At 36.1% G+C, this 20,606-nt stretch overlaps 1 protein-coding gene and 1 pseudogene across 4 annotated transcripts in view; one reads left to right on the forward strand and one right to left on the reverse strand.

Annotated features, from left to right (window-relative positions):
• The window catches only part of RICTOR (RPTOR independent companion of MTOR complex 2), a 135,613-nt gene that overhangs the window by 70,675 nt on the left and 44,332 nt on the right, over window positions 1-20,606 (reverse strand). For all 4 annotated transcript variants that reach the window (XM_054489567.2, XM_054489572.2, XM_054489569.2 and 1 more), the window contains exon 3: window positions 12,295-12,392. In XM_054489567.2, coding sequence (XP_054345542.1) covers window positions 12,295-12,392 — 98 coding nt within the window. The remainder of the gene's footprint in view (window positions 1-12,294; window positions 12,393-20,606) is intronic.
• Window positions 13,664-13,816, forward strand: LOC129037077 (androgen-induced gene 1 protein-like; annotated as a pseudogene).

The following is a 20,606-nucleotide window of genomic DNA, read 5'->3' on the forward strand; positions in this document are numbered from 1 at the left end:
AAAAAACTGCACTTTCACTCCTTAAAATAATTTATTATTTTAAAGATTTCTCACGTATTTCAGAATACTAGCATTATCACTGTGGTACCATACATGAGTAAGAAAGAAAAATATGGTCAGCTTACAGTGTTATGATTACTTCATCCTTGGGAATATTCAAATATATATAATATAGAAAAATTAAGATTAGAATTTGTTTATATCAACATACAAAATATTGTGCTTTCAAACTGGGAAAAAACGTAACTTTCTTAAATTATAATTTACACATATCAACTCAACTGCTTAAAAAGGGAGTATTTCCATTCTTCTGCTACAGTAATAATGAATGTTAATAAAATGAAAGGTTGTAAAATTCTACAAATATACAAAGTCTTGTCCTTTAAAGGGTTGGTTTTTCCCCTAAGTGTGTACTTGACTCTCATTTCCTGCATTATATTTTTCATACTTGCCAGTCAACCTTGTAGAAAACTATAGATTCAGAGAACACAATTTTCAAATTATCTACCTTCTCAGACGAGAAAAATATATGACCATTTACCACTTAACATTTCCTAGAGTTAGCAGTTTTAGTGAAAAAGTTAAACAAAATTCAAAGGTATTATAATCTTAAAAAACAAACACGCACAATTTAAAAAGTGTTTAGAGAGGTGTATCATTTTCTGATTATTAATGTCAATGCATTTCAAATGCAAGAAAAGTTTTTGAGAAAAATGCTGAATTAGCTGGAAACTGGAAAATCATAAATAACTAAAAAGAACAATTATGGCAGAAACACAGTATATTTGTTATTAATTAGTGCCTATTTTCCAGACATAGTAAATGGAATTCAATAATGGTTAAATTTAACCATTTAACCATTCAATAATGGTTAAATTTAACCATTTAACCATTCAATAATGGTTAAATGCTTTCAGGTTGTTTCCAGGATTGTAGAAGAGGGCTTTACTCAGTCTTAAATGAAAAACCTTTTGAATTAGAATTATCCCGAGCAGTGATTAAACTTTCTATGTGTAAATAAATTCACATATATATTGGGAATAAGAAAGAAGATAGTAATAGAATTCTAAATTTTGGATTATCAAAGAAATATCATACTTTCACTGCTAATCACTAAGAGTTCACATATAAATCTCAAAATATTATGAATGACTTTGATACAAACTTCTTGTGATGACTACCTTACTAGTTACCTCCTAATTTAAATAACCAAACCCTGAAGTACACATTAAACTCTTTAGCTCTTTCTCTATGTGATATGGTTTGGCTCTGTGTCCCACCAAAATCTCACCTTGAATTCTAATAATTCCCACGTGTCAAGGGCAGGACCAGGTGGAGATAACTGAATCATGGGGGCAGTTTCCACCATGCTGTTCATGTGAAAGTGAGTTCCATCTATGACCGTATCACCCTGAACATGCCCAATCTTGTCTGACAGTGAGTTCTCACGAGATCTGATGGTTATATGAGAGGCTTCCCCCTTTGCTAGGCACTCATTTTTCCCTCCTGCTGCCATGTGAAGGATGTGTTTGATTCCCCTTCCCCCATGATTGTAAGTTCCCTGAGGTCTCCCCAGCCATGTAGAACTGTAAGTCAATTAAACCTCTTTCCTTTATAAATTATTCAATCTCAGGCAGTTTTTTATAGCACTGTGAGAACAGACTAACACAGTAAACTGGTACCACAGAGAGTGGGGCACTGCTGTAAAGATACATGACATGTGGAAGTGACTTTGGCACTGGGTAACAGGCAGAGGCTGGAATAGTTTAGAGGGCTCAGAAGACAGACGAAAATGTGGGAAAGCTTGGAACGTCCTATAGACCTGTTGAATGGCTTTGACCAAATTGCTGACAGTGATATGGACAATGAAGTCCAGGCTAAGATGGTCTGAGATGGAGATGAGGAACTTGTTGGGAACTGGAATAAAGGTGATTCTTGCTATGCTTTAACAAAAAGACTGACAGCATTTTGCCACTGCACTAGAGATCTGTGGAACTTTGAACTTGAGAGAAATGATTTAGGGTATCTGGTGGAAAAAATTTCTAAGCAGCAAAGCATTCAAGAGGTGACTTGGGTGCTCTTTAAAACATTCAGTTTTATGTATTCACAAAGATACAATCTGGAATTGGAACTTATGTTTAAAAGTGAAGCAGCAGAGCATAAAAGTTTGGAAAATTTGCAGCCTGATGATGCAACAGAAAAGAAAAACCCATTTTCTGAGGAGAAATTCAAGCTGGCCACAGGAATTTGCATAAGTTAACAAGGATCTGAATGTTAATCACCAAGACAATAGGGAAAAATGTCTCCAAGGCATGTCAGAGATCTTCATGGCAGCCCCTCCCATCACAGGCCCAGAGGCCTAGGAGGAAAAAGTGGTTTCCTGGTCAGGGCCCAGGGACTTGCTGCTTTGTGTAGTCTTTAGTGCCCTGTATCCCAGCCGCAGCTAAAAGGGGCCAACACAGAGCTCAGGCCGTTGCTTCAGATGGTGCAAACCCCAAGCCTTGGCAATTTACACATGGTGTTGGGCCTGTGGGTGCACAGAAGTCAAGAATTGAGGTTTGGGAACCTCCGTCTAGATTTCAGACAGTGTATGAAAATGCTCGCATGTCCAGGCAGAAGTTTGCTGCAGGGGTGTAGCTCTCATGGAGAACTTCTGCTAGGACACTGTGGAAGGGAAATGTGGGGTTGGAGCCCCCACACAGAGTCCCCACTGGGGTACTGCCTAGTGGAGCTGTGAGAAGAGGGCCACTATCCTCCAGACCCCAGAATGGGAGATCTACCAACAGCTTGCACTGTGCGCCTGGAAAAGCCACAGGCACTCAATTCCAGCCCATGAAAGCAGTCAGGAGGGGGTGCTGTATCCTGCAAAGCCACAGAGGTGAAGCTGCCCAAGGCTGTGGGAGCTCACTTCTCGCATCAGCGTGACCTGGATGTGAGACATGGAGTCAAAGGAGATCATTTTGGAACTTGAAGGTTTAATGACTGCCCTATTGGGTTTTGGACTTGCATGGGGCCTGTAGCTCTTTTGTTTTGGCCAATTTCTCCCCTTTGGAATGGGTGTATTTACCCAATGCCTGTACCTTCATTGTATCTAGGAAGTAACTAACTTGCTTTTGATTTTACAGGCTCATAGGCGGAAGGGGCTTGCCTTGTCGCCAATGAAACTTTGGACTTGGACTTTTGGGTAAATGCTGGAAAGAGTTAAGACTTTGGAGGACTGTTGAAAGGGCATGTTTGTGTTTTGAAATGTGAGGACATGAGATTTGGGAGGGGCCAGGTCAGAATTATAAGGTTTGGCTCTGTGTTCCCACCCAAATCTCACCTTGAATTGTAATAATCCCCATGTGTCAAAGGTGGGATCACGTGAAAATACTTGAATCATGGGGGTGATTTCCTCCATGCTGTTCTCGTGATAATAAGTTCTCATGAGATCTGAGAGAACTCACTCACTATCACCACTTTTATAAGGGACTTCCTTCTCCCTTAAAAAGTCCTCTGAGACAACTATCAGTGGTTTTATAAGGAGCTTCCTTTCCCCTTCACTCAACACTCATTTATCTCTCCTGCCGCCATGTGAAGAAGGACATGTTTGCTTCCCTTTCTACCATGATTGTAAGTTTCCTTAGGTGTCCCCAGCCCTGCGGAACTGTGAGTCAATTAAACATCCTTCCTTTATAAATTACCCAGTCTCGGGCAGTTCTTTGCAGCAGTATGAGAATGGACTAATATACTACGAAAGATACAAGAAGAAATAGAAGAACACAGAGTGAGTTAAAACATGGACATCCTGCAAAGCCTCTACTAATAATCAAGTTGCTAATTAATATTCAACTATTAGGTAGCAGTTTCGTCACTACTATTTTTGCCGTTACTGGTGACATCCTATCTCCTGTATTAATGTAAGTCATTAAAATGTAATTCTGTCTACCCTATTATATAGGCTTGTTATTATATATTAAGAACAAATCATTGACTATGTTTAGAAATTGTTAAAGGCTTTACAAAATGTAAGAATTAGCGTCAACAGTCACATAAAATGCTAAATTATTAGACACAACACTTTTCATTGGGTTTGGCACTCCCCATGCCATCCATGCATTTTTTTTAATTGGCTATCGGTCACAACGCCTAGCTAAACCTGACCAAATAATATCAGAGTTCATATACAAAGATGCTAAGAGAGGGTTACTCTCTGCTTTTCAAGACTAGAAATATTAAGGATGATGTATTTTATCTTAGTCCCATGGAAAGTGTTTATCTGAGAATGAAGACAACCTGAAAGAAAATAGGAATGAAAAATAGAGTGGCAGCATGTAATTGACAGTGTCTCAACCCCTGGGTTGTCTTGTCTGAAATTAGGATCCAACATTTGATATTCCTAATTATGTACACAAATAACTTCTTTATATTTTAGCTAAGATGAATTAAGTTTGTTGAATTTATTACTTATAAACAAGTTAAACATTCAGTATCTTAAGTCCACAATTATTTTATGAGTATAACATGTTAAACTTAACATTTTTATATAAGCAAAACAAATACTATTATACAAATCTTATTTTAAGATGGGTTAAAGATTTTGATAATGTCACTGGTTTGCCTATTAAAATCCATGTCCATCATCAGTGAATCAGTTATTTGTTATAATAAATCTACATGACTTTCTTACACAAATACTAAAATATTCAAAAAGGGCTATAAACAATTATATCCTGTCAAAGTTACAACAGAACTGTAAATTATCTCCAAGTATTAAAAATGTGTCTGTGTTTATTAAAATGATCAAGTTTTAAAAAATGTAATGACTAGTTAAAACTAGGTAGTTCTAAATGCTACTCCCATTTTACTTGTATTACTCTGAAGGTTAAATAGTTCTTCTAAATAAGTAAAAGAAATAACAACCCTAATTTTAAAAAATGTTATCTCACATACTAGAATTCCATGGCACAGTCTTTTACATGGCAATTTAGACACAAACACACACACACAGAGCTCCAAAAAAAGTAGATTGATATGTATAGAAAAGAAAAGCATGCTATGATATATTGGGATGTGGAAAGCAGCAAACTGCAAGTCAATATACATATACATACAAAGATATATATACACACATACACATTTATATACACATATATATCACGCTCTCATTTAAAAAATACCTTTTTTGCATATACATCTACAGTCATGCACTGCATAACGACTTTTCAGTCAATGATGGATCACATGTAGAACTGTAGTCCTGTAAGATTATACTACTATATTTTTACTGTATCTTTTCTATGTTTAGACACTTAGCATTGTGTTAAAACTGCCTACAGTATTCAGTACAGTAATATGCTGTACATGTTCATAGCCTAAGAGCAACAGGCTATACCACATAGCCTGGATATGTAGTACACTACACCATCAAGGATTGTGTAAGTACACTCTATGATGTTCACAAAATGATGAAATCACCTAATAATGCATTCCTTGAACATATCCTGTGTAATAATGGTAAATAAATTACATATAACTGTATAATAAATGGCAAGCTGAGCATGAGAGTAAACACTTCATTTTGTTTTGCTCATTTAAATCTCACAATTCCCAAGAAAATACACACATACATTTATATTTATAATTATACCAGAAAAGGATACTTTTTAGTGGTTACCTCTGGAGAGTGGTATTTCTGTCAGAACAGGGAGGTGGGTGGGAAGGGTATGAAAGGGATGAATTTCACTTTTTATCATATATTCTTCTGTACCATTTTAATTTTTTTATACACAGCTTATACCTTAAAGTTTTTAAAAAGCAGAACAAAATAAATATTCTTTTAAAGCTTCTTTTAATATAAATATATGAGATTAAATATAGGAAAAGAGAACTTTCAAGATATAAATGAGCTGAAATATTTTCATCTTTAAAAAGCAGGTCTTTAGATTATGAGCATGTTGTCAGTTATAAAAATAGAATACTAAGATTATATTCATCAGCAGTCTGTTATACACATTACTTTATCCAGTGAGATGATGTCAGAAGGCAAGCATGGGTGTGTGACATTCACATGGTTAAAGGATCACATCACTAGCTCCCTTTCTTTATACCTTAAAAGGAAGTTTAGTTTTGAAGCTGAAGTTCACCCTATACAACATTTTAATGTCACTGTTCTAGTAAGATAACTTAATCCTAACAGGCTTATACTTAATAACAAAACAAATGCCAGTAAAAACAAAAACTCATATTTAAAATGCATCATCTTCCCAATCTAATATAATACCATTAATTAAACACATATTATGTGACATGCTTTTGAGTAGAGAGGGATATGAGAGTGGAAAAATAAATACTACGTATTTTTTTGTGTTTGAGAAACTCAGTTTAATAACAGAGCAACCCACAATAAATAATAAAATAGATAAAATTTAGTAGGCATATCTATCAACTAATGGAAACACAGAAGAGGGTGGCAAACAAACTCCACTAGTCCTGGCATCATAATTATTTTTCTTATTTTCTTATTCTATAGAGCTATTCTTAGAAATTTCTGAGAATTCCTAAATTTTACTCAATAAGCAAATGAATGAATTTACAGGTTTTACAGGAATACTAGTTACCTAAATATTTATAAACCCAGGTCTCTAACAAATGGAATTCAAGACACAGTACAATTAAATTCAGTGTTTGTTTTGTGCTGCATATTTGAATAAATTTTATAATAAAATCTACACACACATTTATTTACAGAAATGGTCCTTAATGGGGGGGCAATTTTGTCTCCCAGGGAACATTTGGCAATATCTGGCGACATTTCTGCTTGTCACAACTGGTTTGGGGCGGGGGTGCTACTGGCATCTAGTGGGTAGAGGCCAGGGGCAGTGCTGAACACCCTAAAATACACACAACAGCTTCTCAAAACAAATAATCATCTGGCTCAATTTGTTAGTAATGCCAGCATTGAAGAACCCTGATTTACAGTAATAGTTTACCAACTGACAACTCAAACTATTAAGCAGACTCACCATCTTACAGTCAGCTAAAAAACTGGAGAAGTGACAAAAAGAACAAAAAAACACAAAAACCAAACATGAGGTTGAATCAAGGCACTACCTATTATAGAGCACATATTATGTGTCAGGTACTAGACTGAGACCTTGCCTCTACAGAAAGCAAGATTACCTCTGAGTAAAGAAATCTGCCTAAGATTGCCCTGACAGTTAATCACAGTTGGGCTGCAAGTCTCCATCTGTTTGATCTAAAGCTCATGATTTTCCCAGCACATCACTAAGCAGCCAAAATAGATTTTATCAAGTCCAAAGTTCATGGACTTTACTGATGGGACAGCCCCTAAGATCCTGACTCAGGACGTACTCACTCTTAGAATAGACAAATTCTAATAAGTTTGGCTATCAGGATTTTAAAATCATAGCAACATAGCAAACAAAGGGGCTGCTACAAAACTTGCACCAAGGCCAGACAGATATATGAAAATCATTTTAAAAAGGATATGGTAAAACAAAAAACAAACAAGATAAAAAGTACAAAAGTTTAGAGCCTTCATTACAGAGGTATCACTGCATACTCTACAGTGGTACAATGGAGAAAAGGAAGGAGAGGGGGAACAGAGAAGGGGGGAGAGGGAACTGAGAAAAGAGGGAGGAAGAGAAAGGTGACAAGGAAGGGTGAAGAAAGAAGAGTGAGAAGATGAAGGGGGGAATGGAAGAAGTAGAGAAGGGATGAGAAGGAGAAAGGGCAGAAGAGAGTGGGGGAGCACAAATCAAGAAAGAGAGAGGAGGTGGAGTGAATAACTTAGTGAAATACTGTGGGGGAAATTTAGACCAACAGAAAACAAGGAAACTGAAGACAGAAGAAGAAAGAAAAAAAGGGAAACTAATCCTAATGCAAGAAAACCTGGGACCTAGACAGAAATAAATGAAGAATGAGAAGGGAGAATAAGAGGTGTTCAACAGATTCCTAGAAATGAAGGCTTTTAAGCCACTCCTGTTCCAAAAAGCTGTGTATCTTCACTGTCCAATGTGGTTAGTAGCTACTAGTTGCAAGTGACTATGAGCACTGGAAATGTGGCTAGTCTTAATTGAAATTTGTTGTAAGTATAAACTATAAACTTGCTTTCAAAACTTTAGTAGGAAAACATAGTAAAATAACATTTAATAATGTTTTATACTAATTACATCAAATGATGATGTTTTAGATATACTGGCTTAATAAAAATATTAAAGTTAATGTCATGTTTCTTTTTACTTTTTTAGTATGGCTACTAGGAAATTTAAAATTACACATGTGGCTCACATTATATTTCTATTACGCAACACTATTCTAGATTTTTAAGACTGCTGTAGGACCCATGCTGGTAACAAAGTAAAATAACAGGAATTACTGCCATTCTTACCTCCATCCCCAACCTTCAGAATCCTGTTGGCAAGAGATGTGGAACTATATTATCTAGTTGTGCCAACTTGGTTATAACAGTAATTATAATTGCAAACAGGACACAGACCTCGATTATAATTGTTTTTAACAGTTAAAACTAAGCAAGTGAGGCTTATTTGAATTGAGTGAAGATTGGTGAAATAAAACTATAAAATTTAATAAAAGACAATGAAACTAGAAGATGCATTTTGCAAACTTGGAACAATGTTGGGGTCTTAAAGATTTGACATTATCTCACCACCATGTTGAAGAAACATGTTTGAAGATTTTCATTACATTCACTCACACTACAAAATACATGCCCATACTTTTGAAAGCTCGTTCTCCAGTACCTATTCAATGTTTTTAAAAGCTGTTTCTTTTAAAAAATAACTTTCTCATCCCTCATATAAACTCATCTTCTCATCTCTTATATATTAAAAAACAGCCAGAATATTTTAAAACTTCACTAAGGAAAAATAAATGCCCATGTACTCACTTCTCTAGCTATAGAAAAAAACTCAACCTATATTTATTGCACAATACTACATAAAAAATTGTATTACATAGTGACTATATTCTCATCCACTTCTATTTCTATGAAATAAAAATCAAATCCAAGTCACAGTTCAATTACTTAACAAAGAATATTTGGAAGGATTAAAACAGTACTGCTCAAACTTGAATGTACACATACATTTACTTGAGACTCTTTATTGAACTGTAGATCCTGATTTAGTAGGTCTGGGGTGGGGCTAAAACAGTGCATTTTCAAACAGGCTTCAAGGCGATACCAATACTGATGAACTGTGGATCATATTTTGAGTAGCAAGGGGTTAAAACATAAAATAATTCTTTCATTAAAAACAATTTATATTTAATATACTAAAAGGTGGGGGGAACGTTATCCCAAAGACCCATTCTGTTTTCTATTTTAGGGTGTCTCCTAAAATAGCAGGCCTTTTAGTGTTTGCATGAATTGACTGTCCAGCATTACAAGGCTGAGAAACATACCAATCCACTCATCAAACTCAAAAATTCTGGGCTGCTATTAGAGATCAAGTCAATATTTATTTGGGACCAGGGCCCCCACAATTTGGGCTCTAATTTAGATCCAAATAATGGGGATACAACATCAGGAAAATAGAAAGTTATAATATAGTTCTTTGGGCTTATGGCAATATTTATGAAATATGGCACACATATGTAGTTACATACAAATACTTATAAGCATATTTCATTTTATTGAGCTTCACAGATACTGTGTTTTTTACACATTGAAGGTTTGTGGCAAACCTGCTTCAAGCAAGTTCATTGGTGCCATTTTTCCAAAAGCATGAGCTCACTTTGCGTGTCTGTCACATTTTGGCAATTCTTACAATACTAAAGATGTTTTCATTATGATTATCTGTTAGGGTGATCTGTGATCAGTGATCCTCAATAACTATTATCATTGTTATGGGGCACCATGAACTGGACCCATACAGGACGATGAACTTAATAAATGTGTGTTCCAATTCCTCCACCAACTAGCTGTTCCTGTCTCTCCCTCTCTCCTTGGGCCTCCCTATTTCCCGAGACACAATACTTAGTAAAATTGGGCAAATTAATAACACTACAATGGCCTCTAAGTGTTCAAGTGACAGGGAGAGTCAACCATCTCTCACTTTAAATCACAAATTAGAGATTGAGCTTAGCGAAGAAAGTCCAGAGAGGCCTCTTGAGACAAACAGGTAGCCAAGTTGTGAATGCAAAAGAAAAGTTCTTGAAGAAAATTAACAGTACTACTCCAATGAACACACAAATAATATGAAGGCAAAACAGCCTTACTGCTGACAGAAAGTTTTAGTGGTCCAGAGAGAAGATTAAACTGGCTACCAATATTCCTTTAAACTAAAGCCTAACCCAGAGCAAGCAAGGCCCCAACTCTCTTAAATGTTATGAAGGCTGAGAGGTGAGGAAGCTGCAGAAGAAAAGTGTGAATGGTTCATGAGGTTAAAGGAAAGAACCCATCTCCATAACGTAAAATGGCAAGGTAAAGCAGTAGGTGCTGATACAGAAGCTGCAATAAGTTATCCAGCAGATACTGCTAAGATCACTGACCAAGGTAGCTACACTAAACAACAGATTTTCAATGCAGATTAAACAATCTTCAACTAGAAGAAGATGCCATCGAGAACTTTCATAACTAGAGAGAAGTCAATGTCTGGCTTCAAAGCTTCAAAAGACAGGCTGACTCATGTCTGGGGCTAATGCAGCTCGTGACTTTAGATTGAACCCAATGATCATTTACTATTCTGAAAATCCTAGAGATCTTAAGAATTATGCTAAAGCTGCTTTGTCTGTGCTTTACAAATGGAACAAGGCCTGGATGACAGCACATCTGTTTACAGCATGGTTTACTAAATATTTTAAACATACTGTTGAGAAAACAGTATTTGCTATTGCTCAGAAAAAAAAAAGATTTCTTTCAAATTGTTACTGCTCATTGACAATGCACCTAGTCACCCAAGAGTTGATAGTTACAAGGAGATTAATGTTGTTTTCATGTTTGCTAACACAACATCCATTCTGCAGCCCATGAATCAGGGAACTGGGGAATAATTTTGATTTTCAAGTCTTATTTTAATGAAATACATTTTACAACACTACAGCCACCATAGACAGTGATTCCTCTGATGGATCAGAGCAAAGCAAACTGAAAACCTTCTGGAAAGGATTTATCGTTCCAGATGCCATTAAGAACATTCCTGATTCATGCGAGGAAATCAAAATCTCAACACTAACAGGAATTTGGAAGAAGTTTATTCCAATACTCATGGATGACTTTGAGGCGTTCAAGGTGTCAGTGGAGGGAGTCACTGCAGATGTGGAAGAAATAGCAAGAGAACTACAATTAGAGGGGGAGCCTGAAGATGCAACTGAATTGTGGCAATCTCATGAAAAAAGCTTTAATGGATAAGGAGTTCCCTCTTATGGATGAGGAAAAATGGGGTTTCATGAAATCTATTCCTGGTGAAGATGCTGTGAACACTGTTGAAATGACAACAAATAATTCAGAATATTACAGAAACTTAGTTGATACAGCAGTGGCAGGGTTTGAGAGGACTAACTCCAATTTTGAAAGAAAAAATGCTATCAAACAGCACTGCATGCTATGGAGAAATCTTTCATGACAGGAAGAGTCAATGCGGCAAACTTCATTGCTGTCTTATTTAAAGAAATCGCTACAGTCACCTCAACCTTCAGCAACCACTACTCTGATAAGGCAGCAGCCACTGACATTGAGGCAAGTTCCTCCACCAACAACAAAACACCACAATTTGCTGAAGGCTCAGATGACTGTATTTTTTAATCAATATTTTTAAATTAAGGTACACGCACTTTTTTTAAACATAATGCTATTGCACACTTAATGGACTACACTATAGTATAAACATAACTTTTTATATTCACTGGGAAACCAAAAAACTCGTGACTTGCTTTATTACAACATTCACTTTATTGCGACACTTTATTGCAGTGGTTTAGAATCAAACCCACAATATCTCTAATGTATGCCTGTACCATATATTATCAAGGAAAATGAGTAGAAGGCAAAAGAAATATATCCTTATGTGAATAAAAGGTTGAATTGTAAATTTCTCAGTGATTTTATTCTTTTCTGAACCTACCAAATTTTCTATAACAAAGATATAATTCTTCTATTACACAAATACATTTTTAAGATACACTGGGCAAAATCCATGAGAAGCAGGAAAGAAAAGCATTAATGCTGAGTGAATACACAAGAATTTGTATTTAATGATGGTCAAGAAACATTTAGTAAGTGTGGTAAGGAACAAAGAATTTTAGATAATAATAAAAATTCAAGTTACTTACCTTAGTAAAGTTATTCAGATGGCCTAGCTTTCTCATATTTGATACTCCTTGCAATCTGGCCACATTTTGGAGAATCTCTCTTAAGTTATCAGAAGGTTCTAGAAGGAAAGACAAGACAATTTAACATAATTTTATGAGTATTTTCCTGCTCAAACACATAAAACATGCAGTATTAAAACTTCACAACTTTGGCTCTTGGTTTAAAGTCTTACCCTCCACCCCAAATCTATTAATTTAAATGACTTCAAAGTCTGTGACGAATCCAATTAACTTCACATCTCTACTCCCCTGTACCCATGGTCCAGCTCTGTATCATTGCCTGGAATTACTCAACCACAAAATTTAAATCTTGCTATTATTTGAACGTGTTCCCTCAAAGTTGTGTTGGAAACTTAACCACTAATGCAAAAGTGCTGAGAAGTGGTACCTTTAAGAGGTGATTAGGTTATGAAGGCTCTGCCCCCATGAATGGATTGTTAAGGAGGAAGTGGGTTAGCATGAGACTGAGTTTGTTATAAGAGCTTTTGGCTCTCTCTTGCATGCACCACCCCCACCTTGCTTGTGCTCATGCTCTCACAAGCATCTCTCCCCTCACCCCACCTCCAGTGCTCTCTTGACCTTCCAGCATGGGATGACATGGCAAGAAGACACTTACTAGATGAAGGCCCCTTGACCTCAGACTTCCCTGCCTCCAGAACTGTGAGAAATAAATCTCTGTATTTTCTAAATCTCCCAGTCTCAGATACTCTGTTACAGCAGCATAAAACGGACTAAGAAAAATCTCAACATCACAACTTTCACTTGATAGCTGTTTGATAGCATGTCTACAATGTAGTAAAAGGGACCAAATATCCTGTCCCTGTTTGAGTAAACCAAAAAATTAGATAAAATATATAGATGGTCTGTGACTTACAACGGTTAGACCTAATTTTTCAACTTTACATGGTGCCAAAGCAATACACATTTAGTAGCAACTATACTTCAAGAACCCATAAAACCACTGTTTTTCAGTATAGTAATCAATATATTACATGAAATATAATACATCTTATTATAATATAGGCTTTGTGTTAGATAGTTTTGCCCAACTATAGGCCAATGTAAGTGTTCTGAGTATGTTTAAGGTAGGCTAGGCTAAACTAAGACGTTTGGTGGATTAGGTACATTAAATGCATTTTTGACTTAAGACATTTTCAACTTACAATGCATGTACTGGGACGTAACCCCATCAGTGAGCTGTGGAACTTCAAGCTGCTTAACATATATGTAACTGGAAACCCCAAAGAAATGAAAGAATTGAGGGAACAGAGCAATTACTTGAAGAAACGATGGATAAAGGCCACCCAGCCTGCCCAGGCCTATTGCAAACATGGCTCTTGTCCCCTGCCAGGTGCTGCCAGTGGTGTTTCTGCTGTCGTACTGCTCTATCCTGTGCAACTAGAAGGTAATCAAAATGCCCTTGCATCAGACCCATGGGGGGAGTTGGAAATTACTGCTGTTTATTGTTCCACGTTGCAGCTAAAAGTCTGGCTGCCCAAGAGCAGCACCTTCTGAACCATTCACTATTACCTAGTAGCTGGGAGACAGATGGAGGTGGGGTGCAGCCAGGTGGTGGACTATTTGGAGGGAGACACAAAACTGCTTCCAAGAAATGACACAGGAACATCTTAACTAACAAAAGCATCAGACAAACTTAACCATGAATGGCCTGAAACCCATTCACCCTCAAGATGCTTTCCTGAGCACCCACTGTGGGATAAACTTGCTGCAACTGAAGGAAACAGTGTATTGTCTAGCAATTTGGAGCTTCATCTGGAAGGACCCAAATCCTCCTCACAAGAGAGAGAAATTACCTAATAAAGTCTTATTTGCAAAAAAAGAAAAAAGTGATAGATGAAAACTTTCCAAATTTGATGAAAACAATAAACCAATAAAATGCTCAAAAAGCCCCAATCACAAGAAACATGAAGAAAACTAGACCTAGGCAGATGATAATCAAATTGCTCAAAACCACTGATAGAGATAATCTTAAAAGTAGCCAGATTAAAAAAAAGAAGTTACGTAGAGAAAAACAAAAACAAACAAAAAAGGATAACGGCGGATTTCTTATCCAAAACAGGACAAAACAGAAGACAGTAAAGCAACATCTTTAAAATAATGAAAGAAAAAATGCTTTAAAAAATACTTGCTTTACAAAAACAAGCCAAGAAAACTAGACCTAGGCAGATTATAATCAAATTGCTCAAAACCACTGACAGAGAAAATCTCAAAAGTAGCCAGATTGAAAAAAAAAGAAGTTACATAGAGCAAAGCAAAAAAAAAAGATAACAATGGATTTCTTGTCCAAAACAGAAGACAATGAAGCAACATCTTTAAAGTAATGAAACAAATGCTTTAAAAATATACTTCACAAAAACAAGCCATGGGCCAGATATGGCCTTATAGGCAGTAGTTTGCCACCTCTGGAATACAGTGTCAATTTCTTCAGATGGCTATAAACTATTAAAATCTTCACCATCCTATTTGTTTGAAATAAAAACAAAAGCACAATTTTTAAAATACATTACCAAGTTTTTGATATTTTAGTTTAAGAGCCATTGTGACTTCCTTTGAGACTTTTATCTGTTAACACCAACTCAAGGAACTGTTTTGAATTAGTGTTTTCCTCATCAAATGAAACTGTTTGCATTGTCCTGCTTTAAATTTAGCTTGCGTCTGCCTACCTTACTCCATTCTGTTATACTGGGTGTTGTCTATGACAACAAATGTGGTGTCAAAGCACTAAGTACACTACTTAGCTATTTCCAATTGCTTTGAAGTTGCTACATGCTGAGATCAATCATTTGATTTTCATGACAGATGAAATATTTTTAATGTAAATAAAATTCAATCTTAAGTGATTTAGTGTGGCAGTCCCCAACCTTTTGGAAACCAGGGACAGGTTCTGTGGAAAACAATTTTTCCATGGACCTGGGGTGGGGATGGTTTTGGGATGAAACTGTTTCACCTCAAATCATCAGGCATTAGATTCTCATAAGGAGGGCACAACCTAGATCCCTCGCATGTGCAGTTCACAATAGGGTTTGTGCTCCTATTAATAATCTAATGCTGCTGCTGATCTAACAGGAGGTGGAGCTCCAGCAGTAATGCTCACTCCCCTGCTGCTCACTGCCTGCTGTGCAGCCCGGTCCCTAGCAAACCACAGACCTGCACCAGTCCAGGCTCAGGGGCTGGAGACTTCTGGTTTAGCGTATGTCTTTATACTTAGAGATTTTGGGGAGTTATTTTGAAAGTCGAATGATCCATCACTGAGTGAGACTGGATCTATTAAAAAGAATTACAAGGGGCCATGAATAGGTCACTGTATTTAGTAATATCTTTTCACTACTATAAATTGTATCTGTTTGAAAAGACTGTAGGAGAATAATTATAAGCAAGTCAATGGATTAAGATGATTTAACTATATTTGAGAAGTTCATAAAAATTTTATAACAACCCTTTTAGATAATTTAGGACCTATGGTAGTTTGCAAAGTCAGGGTTGAGGTTCATAGAAACTAGTGTGAAACTCATCTAATGGAAATGTATAATCTAAACATTTTACTTCAGTTTATCATTAGCTTGTCAGGCACCAAACAGATTAACTCGTGACAATATAGTTACTGCTATCTAATGATCTAACAGGACTAATAGTTACGATGATTAGTCTGAAAAGATAGATTCCTTACAAAGGTTTGCAAATTTTTAAATACTGCCTATTTTCTGGGTACAAACTGATTGGAGACATTTTTTTAAAACCACAATCTTGTTACAAAGCAACATCTCATATCTAAGTGTATTCATTCAATAAGTATTGACTGAATGGCTATTATGATCAGGTACTGTTTTAAGTGTATTCATTCAATAAGTATTAACTGAATGGCTATTACGATCAGGTACTGTTTTAAGTACTGGAAATATAGCAATAAACAAGACAACTCCCTCTCTAATGTATCTAACATAGAAGTGGAAGAAAACTGATTACAACAACAACAAACTGCATGCACATAATTTAAAAACTGACAGGTGGTGATAACTCAACAATGAGTCAAATGTTTGCCTAATGAAGATGTTATCCTTCTTAACCCAAACCAAAATGAATCAGCCTTTCTCCTTCCTTCTCCTCCTCAAAGCTTTCTCCTTTATATAATTACCAAGAACCTCCACCTCCCAGACAGTATTTGACTTCCAGATCAATTAAAACAGTATTAGGGCCATTTTAGACACTGAACTACTATCTAACATTCATGTGGTACAATGCTGCTGAGGAACTTTTTAACTTGAAATAACATGTTAAAGTTTCCCTGGTAATAAAATGAGAAATCTCTGCTTTCTTCTTTACCTGCTAGACCAGGGACTGAAAAACATTTTCTGTAAGTATTTTGACTTTGCAGGCCATAAGTCTCCGTTGCAGCTATGCAACTCTAATGTTTTAGATCAGAAAGCAAGTGTAGAAAATGGACTTTTCACGTGTATTAGTCAGTTCAGTATACTATAAAACTAAGTAATGGAAATCAAATGGCTTATTAAACAACAGAAGTTTATGTCTCATAGTTCTGGAGGCTGCAAGTCCAAGATCAGGGTGACAGCATGGTCAGGTCCTGGTTCCTCTTTCAGGTTGCAGACTGCCAATTTCTCACCGTCTCCTCACATGGTGGGGAAATGGGGCTAGAGAGCTCCCTGGGGTCCCTTTTATAAGGGCACTAATTCCACTTGTGAGGGCTTCACCCTTATGACCTAATTACCTCCCAGAAGCCCCACCTCCTAATACCAATACGTTACGGGTTAGGATTTTGACATATTAATTTTTGAATGACACAAACATTTAGTTCATTGCACTGTTCCAATAAAACAAACTTGGCTCTCGAGCTGCAGTCTGTCAACCCTTAGAGTGTCACTACTTAAAGTAGTGAGCAAGCTGAGATTGACATGATTTTTATATGGGGGACAGGGTGAATAGATATGGAAATAGCAAAAAGAAATTTAAAGAGAGGTTTACCTGTCTCTATTTCTTCCTACTCTCAGTGTTTCCAATTTTCCTTCTCTAAAACTGTCTACGGATAACAGCACTATGTGAAAAGTATAAGGTCAGAAATGAGATAATCTAACTAAGATGATATTCTCTGAAGCCTTAAAGTTTAGAAAACCATGGCTGCATGAGAGAAAAAAGGAAAAAATAACCAGACACAGTTGCTCACACCTGTAGTCCCATCTACTCGGGAGGCTGAGGTGGGAGGACTGCTTGAGCCCAGGAGGTCAAGGCTGCAGTGGGCAGTGATCATGTCACTTGTACTCCAGCCTGGGCAACAGACAGTGCAAGACCCTGTCTCAAAAACAAAACAAAAAGGAAAAAATACATGTGGGTAGCTTGCTATGGTAGGCAACTACTCAAATGGAAGGAAGCAAAATACAAAAGAACTACTAGAATTACAGTGGCTCTTTTCCTCATATTGTGTAGACTGTAAATACTACATGTATTCCTGATGAATCTCTCTGGAGGTAATGCAGTAACTACAGCAATTCCAAATATCCAGTGATTTAATATATTCAATTGTAGAGCTGAATACAATTGATTTCAACCATCTTTAATTTGATCTGTCTTCTCCTGTCCTTCCATCGAGGAGTTGCCTATTCTGCTTGTGACACTGTAGATACTCTGTGGTATTGTTTTTAATAGATGAGTTAAAAACTTAATGGATGGCTGGGTGCGGTGGCTCACACCTGTAATCCTAGCACTTTGGGAGGCCGAGGCGAGTGGATCACCTGAGGTCAGGAGTTTGAGACCAGCCTGACCAATATGGAGAAACCCTGTGTCTCCTAACAATACAAAATAAGCTGGGCGTGGTCGTGCATGCCTGTTAATCCCAGCTATTCAGGAGGCTGAGGCAGGAGAATCTCTTGAACCCAGGAAGCGGAGGTTGTGGTGAGCCGAGATCGCACCATTGCACTCCAGCCTGGGCAACAAGAGCAAAACCCCATCTCAAAAAAATAAAAAATAATGTATTACTCTCACATACTAGTTACTGAATAGTATTAAGAAAAACAAAATGCAGATTTAGAGAGAAACCAAAATGTCAAGAGATTTATTTTCTTGACTTTACACTGCCTTATACGTTTTTGGAAGTGAGGACTGTATAAAACTTTAAGTATAGCTGAAAAGGGATGGGGTTAACACTTAATTACCCCCAAGGAGATAATACATGGCAATTCAAGGATTCTTGCAATTAGGAAAGTATATACATCAAAAATATTTTCAGAGAAGTTAATTTTAGGTGGTAAAAATTACTGATGATTTATTTTTATGTCTTAGACTATATTTTACTTCTCTAAATGAGTATAAAAAACATGTACAAAATGAGAGGAAATGAAAAAAAATGAAGACTTCCTGGCTGTGACTAGATTAAAATAATTAATCTCTCTACATTGCTTTTATAAGTAAAAATGGAAAAAGCAGTTTAAAATAAATATAATAAATGTAAGTGTAATGTGTTTTATATGTGCTTCATTATCATGTATTGCATGGCACGTATATAGTATTCACTGGAGTATTATATATTAATGTCACCATAAGTTACACGTATTTATGTTAAAGTTTATTTTTTAGAGTACTTCTGATGTTACATTATTTTGTAGACATTTTGAAAAATAAAAAAGTCAAAGAAAATTTTAAAAAATTACTAACACTTCCATCCAGCAAAAGCATTTTTACATATCAGTGTTAAATATTTTTCTAAGTATACAGAACAATAGAAAGCAGTCTTAACTAGTATAAAGTTAATTATCTGACATAAGCATCTAATCCTCTGCTCATCAAAAGACTACTAAGAAAATGAAAAGACAATCCACAAAATGGGTAAAAAAACATTCACAGCACAAACATCAGACAAGATTTTAATAATGACTATCATCTACAAATCAACAATAAAATAACCCATGTAAAAACAGGTAAAAGATTTAAATAGATGTGAAAGCAAAAGAGGATAAGAAGCCAAGAAGTATGAGAAAAGGTGCCTAACATCATTAATTAACAGGAAAATGAAAATTAAAACCACAGAAGTACCATTACACACCTATAAGAATAGCTAAAATCAAGAAGAATGACAACATCAAATGTTGGAGAGGCTATGGAGCAACTGGAATTCTTACACACTGTTGGAGGAGCATGAAATGTTACAACCACTTTAAAGAACTGTTGGCAACATACATCTGTCAATATTATAATTGTGTAATTTCACTCTCAGTTAGAAATACATGCCCACAAATATACTTGTACAAGAATATTTATAGCAGCCTTATTCATAACAGCCCCAAATTGGAAACAACCCAAATGTCCATCAACAGATAGATAAACAAATTGTAGTATATCTACATATTGGAATATTAATCAAAAATCAAAAGAACAGAGCTGTGTGCAGTGGCTCGTGCCTGTAATTCCAGCAGCTAGGGAGGCTGAGGCAGGAGGATCCCTTGAGCCCAGGTGTTTGAGGCTGCAGTGAGCTATGAATGTGCCACTGCACTCCAGCTCGGGTGCCAAAGCAAGACCCAGTGTCTTAAAACCAAAACAATATTAATAAGAAAAAAACAAACTACTTATACATACAACATAGATGAATTTCAAAAATGTTAAGAAAAAGAAGCCAGACACAAGAGTATATATTGTATCATTCTATTTGTATGCAATGCAAATATAAGCAGAAGTAATCTATGATGATAGAAATCAGATAGTGATTGCTGGATGATAAAGTAACCAATTGGAAACAGGCAAGGGGGTTTAGGGAAGGGGATAAAAATATGTTGTATCTTGTTTGGAAGTAGTGGATAATTATTGAATGACACTTAAATGCATACTTAAAATATGTATATTTTATTTTGTGTTAATTACAGCTCAACAAAGATTAGCATATCATAAAACTCTTTACATATTTAAACACACACATATACAAAGATACATAATACATACACCACCAAGAGAAAACTAACACATAAACCATTATTCACTAATTATTCATTTATTTATTTCTTGGCTCAATTCTCTGTATGTGCACATGTACACACACATATGTATATGTTTATATGTGTGTAAACATTAATATAAAATTGGCTTCAATATATGCTGCTTTATAACTTGCTGCAATAAACTATATTATCTTTACCTGTCAATAAATACACAACACAAAACTGATTTTTAAACAAATCTGAATCCAAGTACCTATAGTAAATTAATGACCAAAAACTGCTGGCATGCACATGCTACTTGGGAGTAATGGAAAGGAA

Source organism: Pongo pygmaeus, chromosome 4, assembly GCF_028885625.2.
Source record: "Pongo pygmaeus isolate AG05252 chromosome 4, NHGRI_mPonPyg2-v2.0_pri, whole genome shotgun sequence".
NCBI classification, from domain to species: domain Eukaryota; kingdom Metazoa; phylum Chordata; class Mammalia; order Primates; family Hominidae; genus Pongo; species Pongo pygmaeus.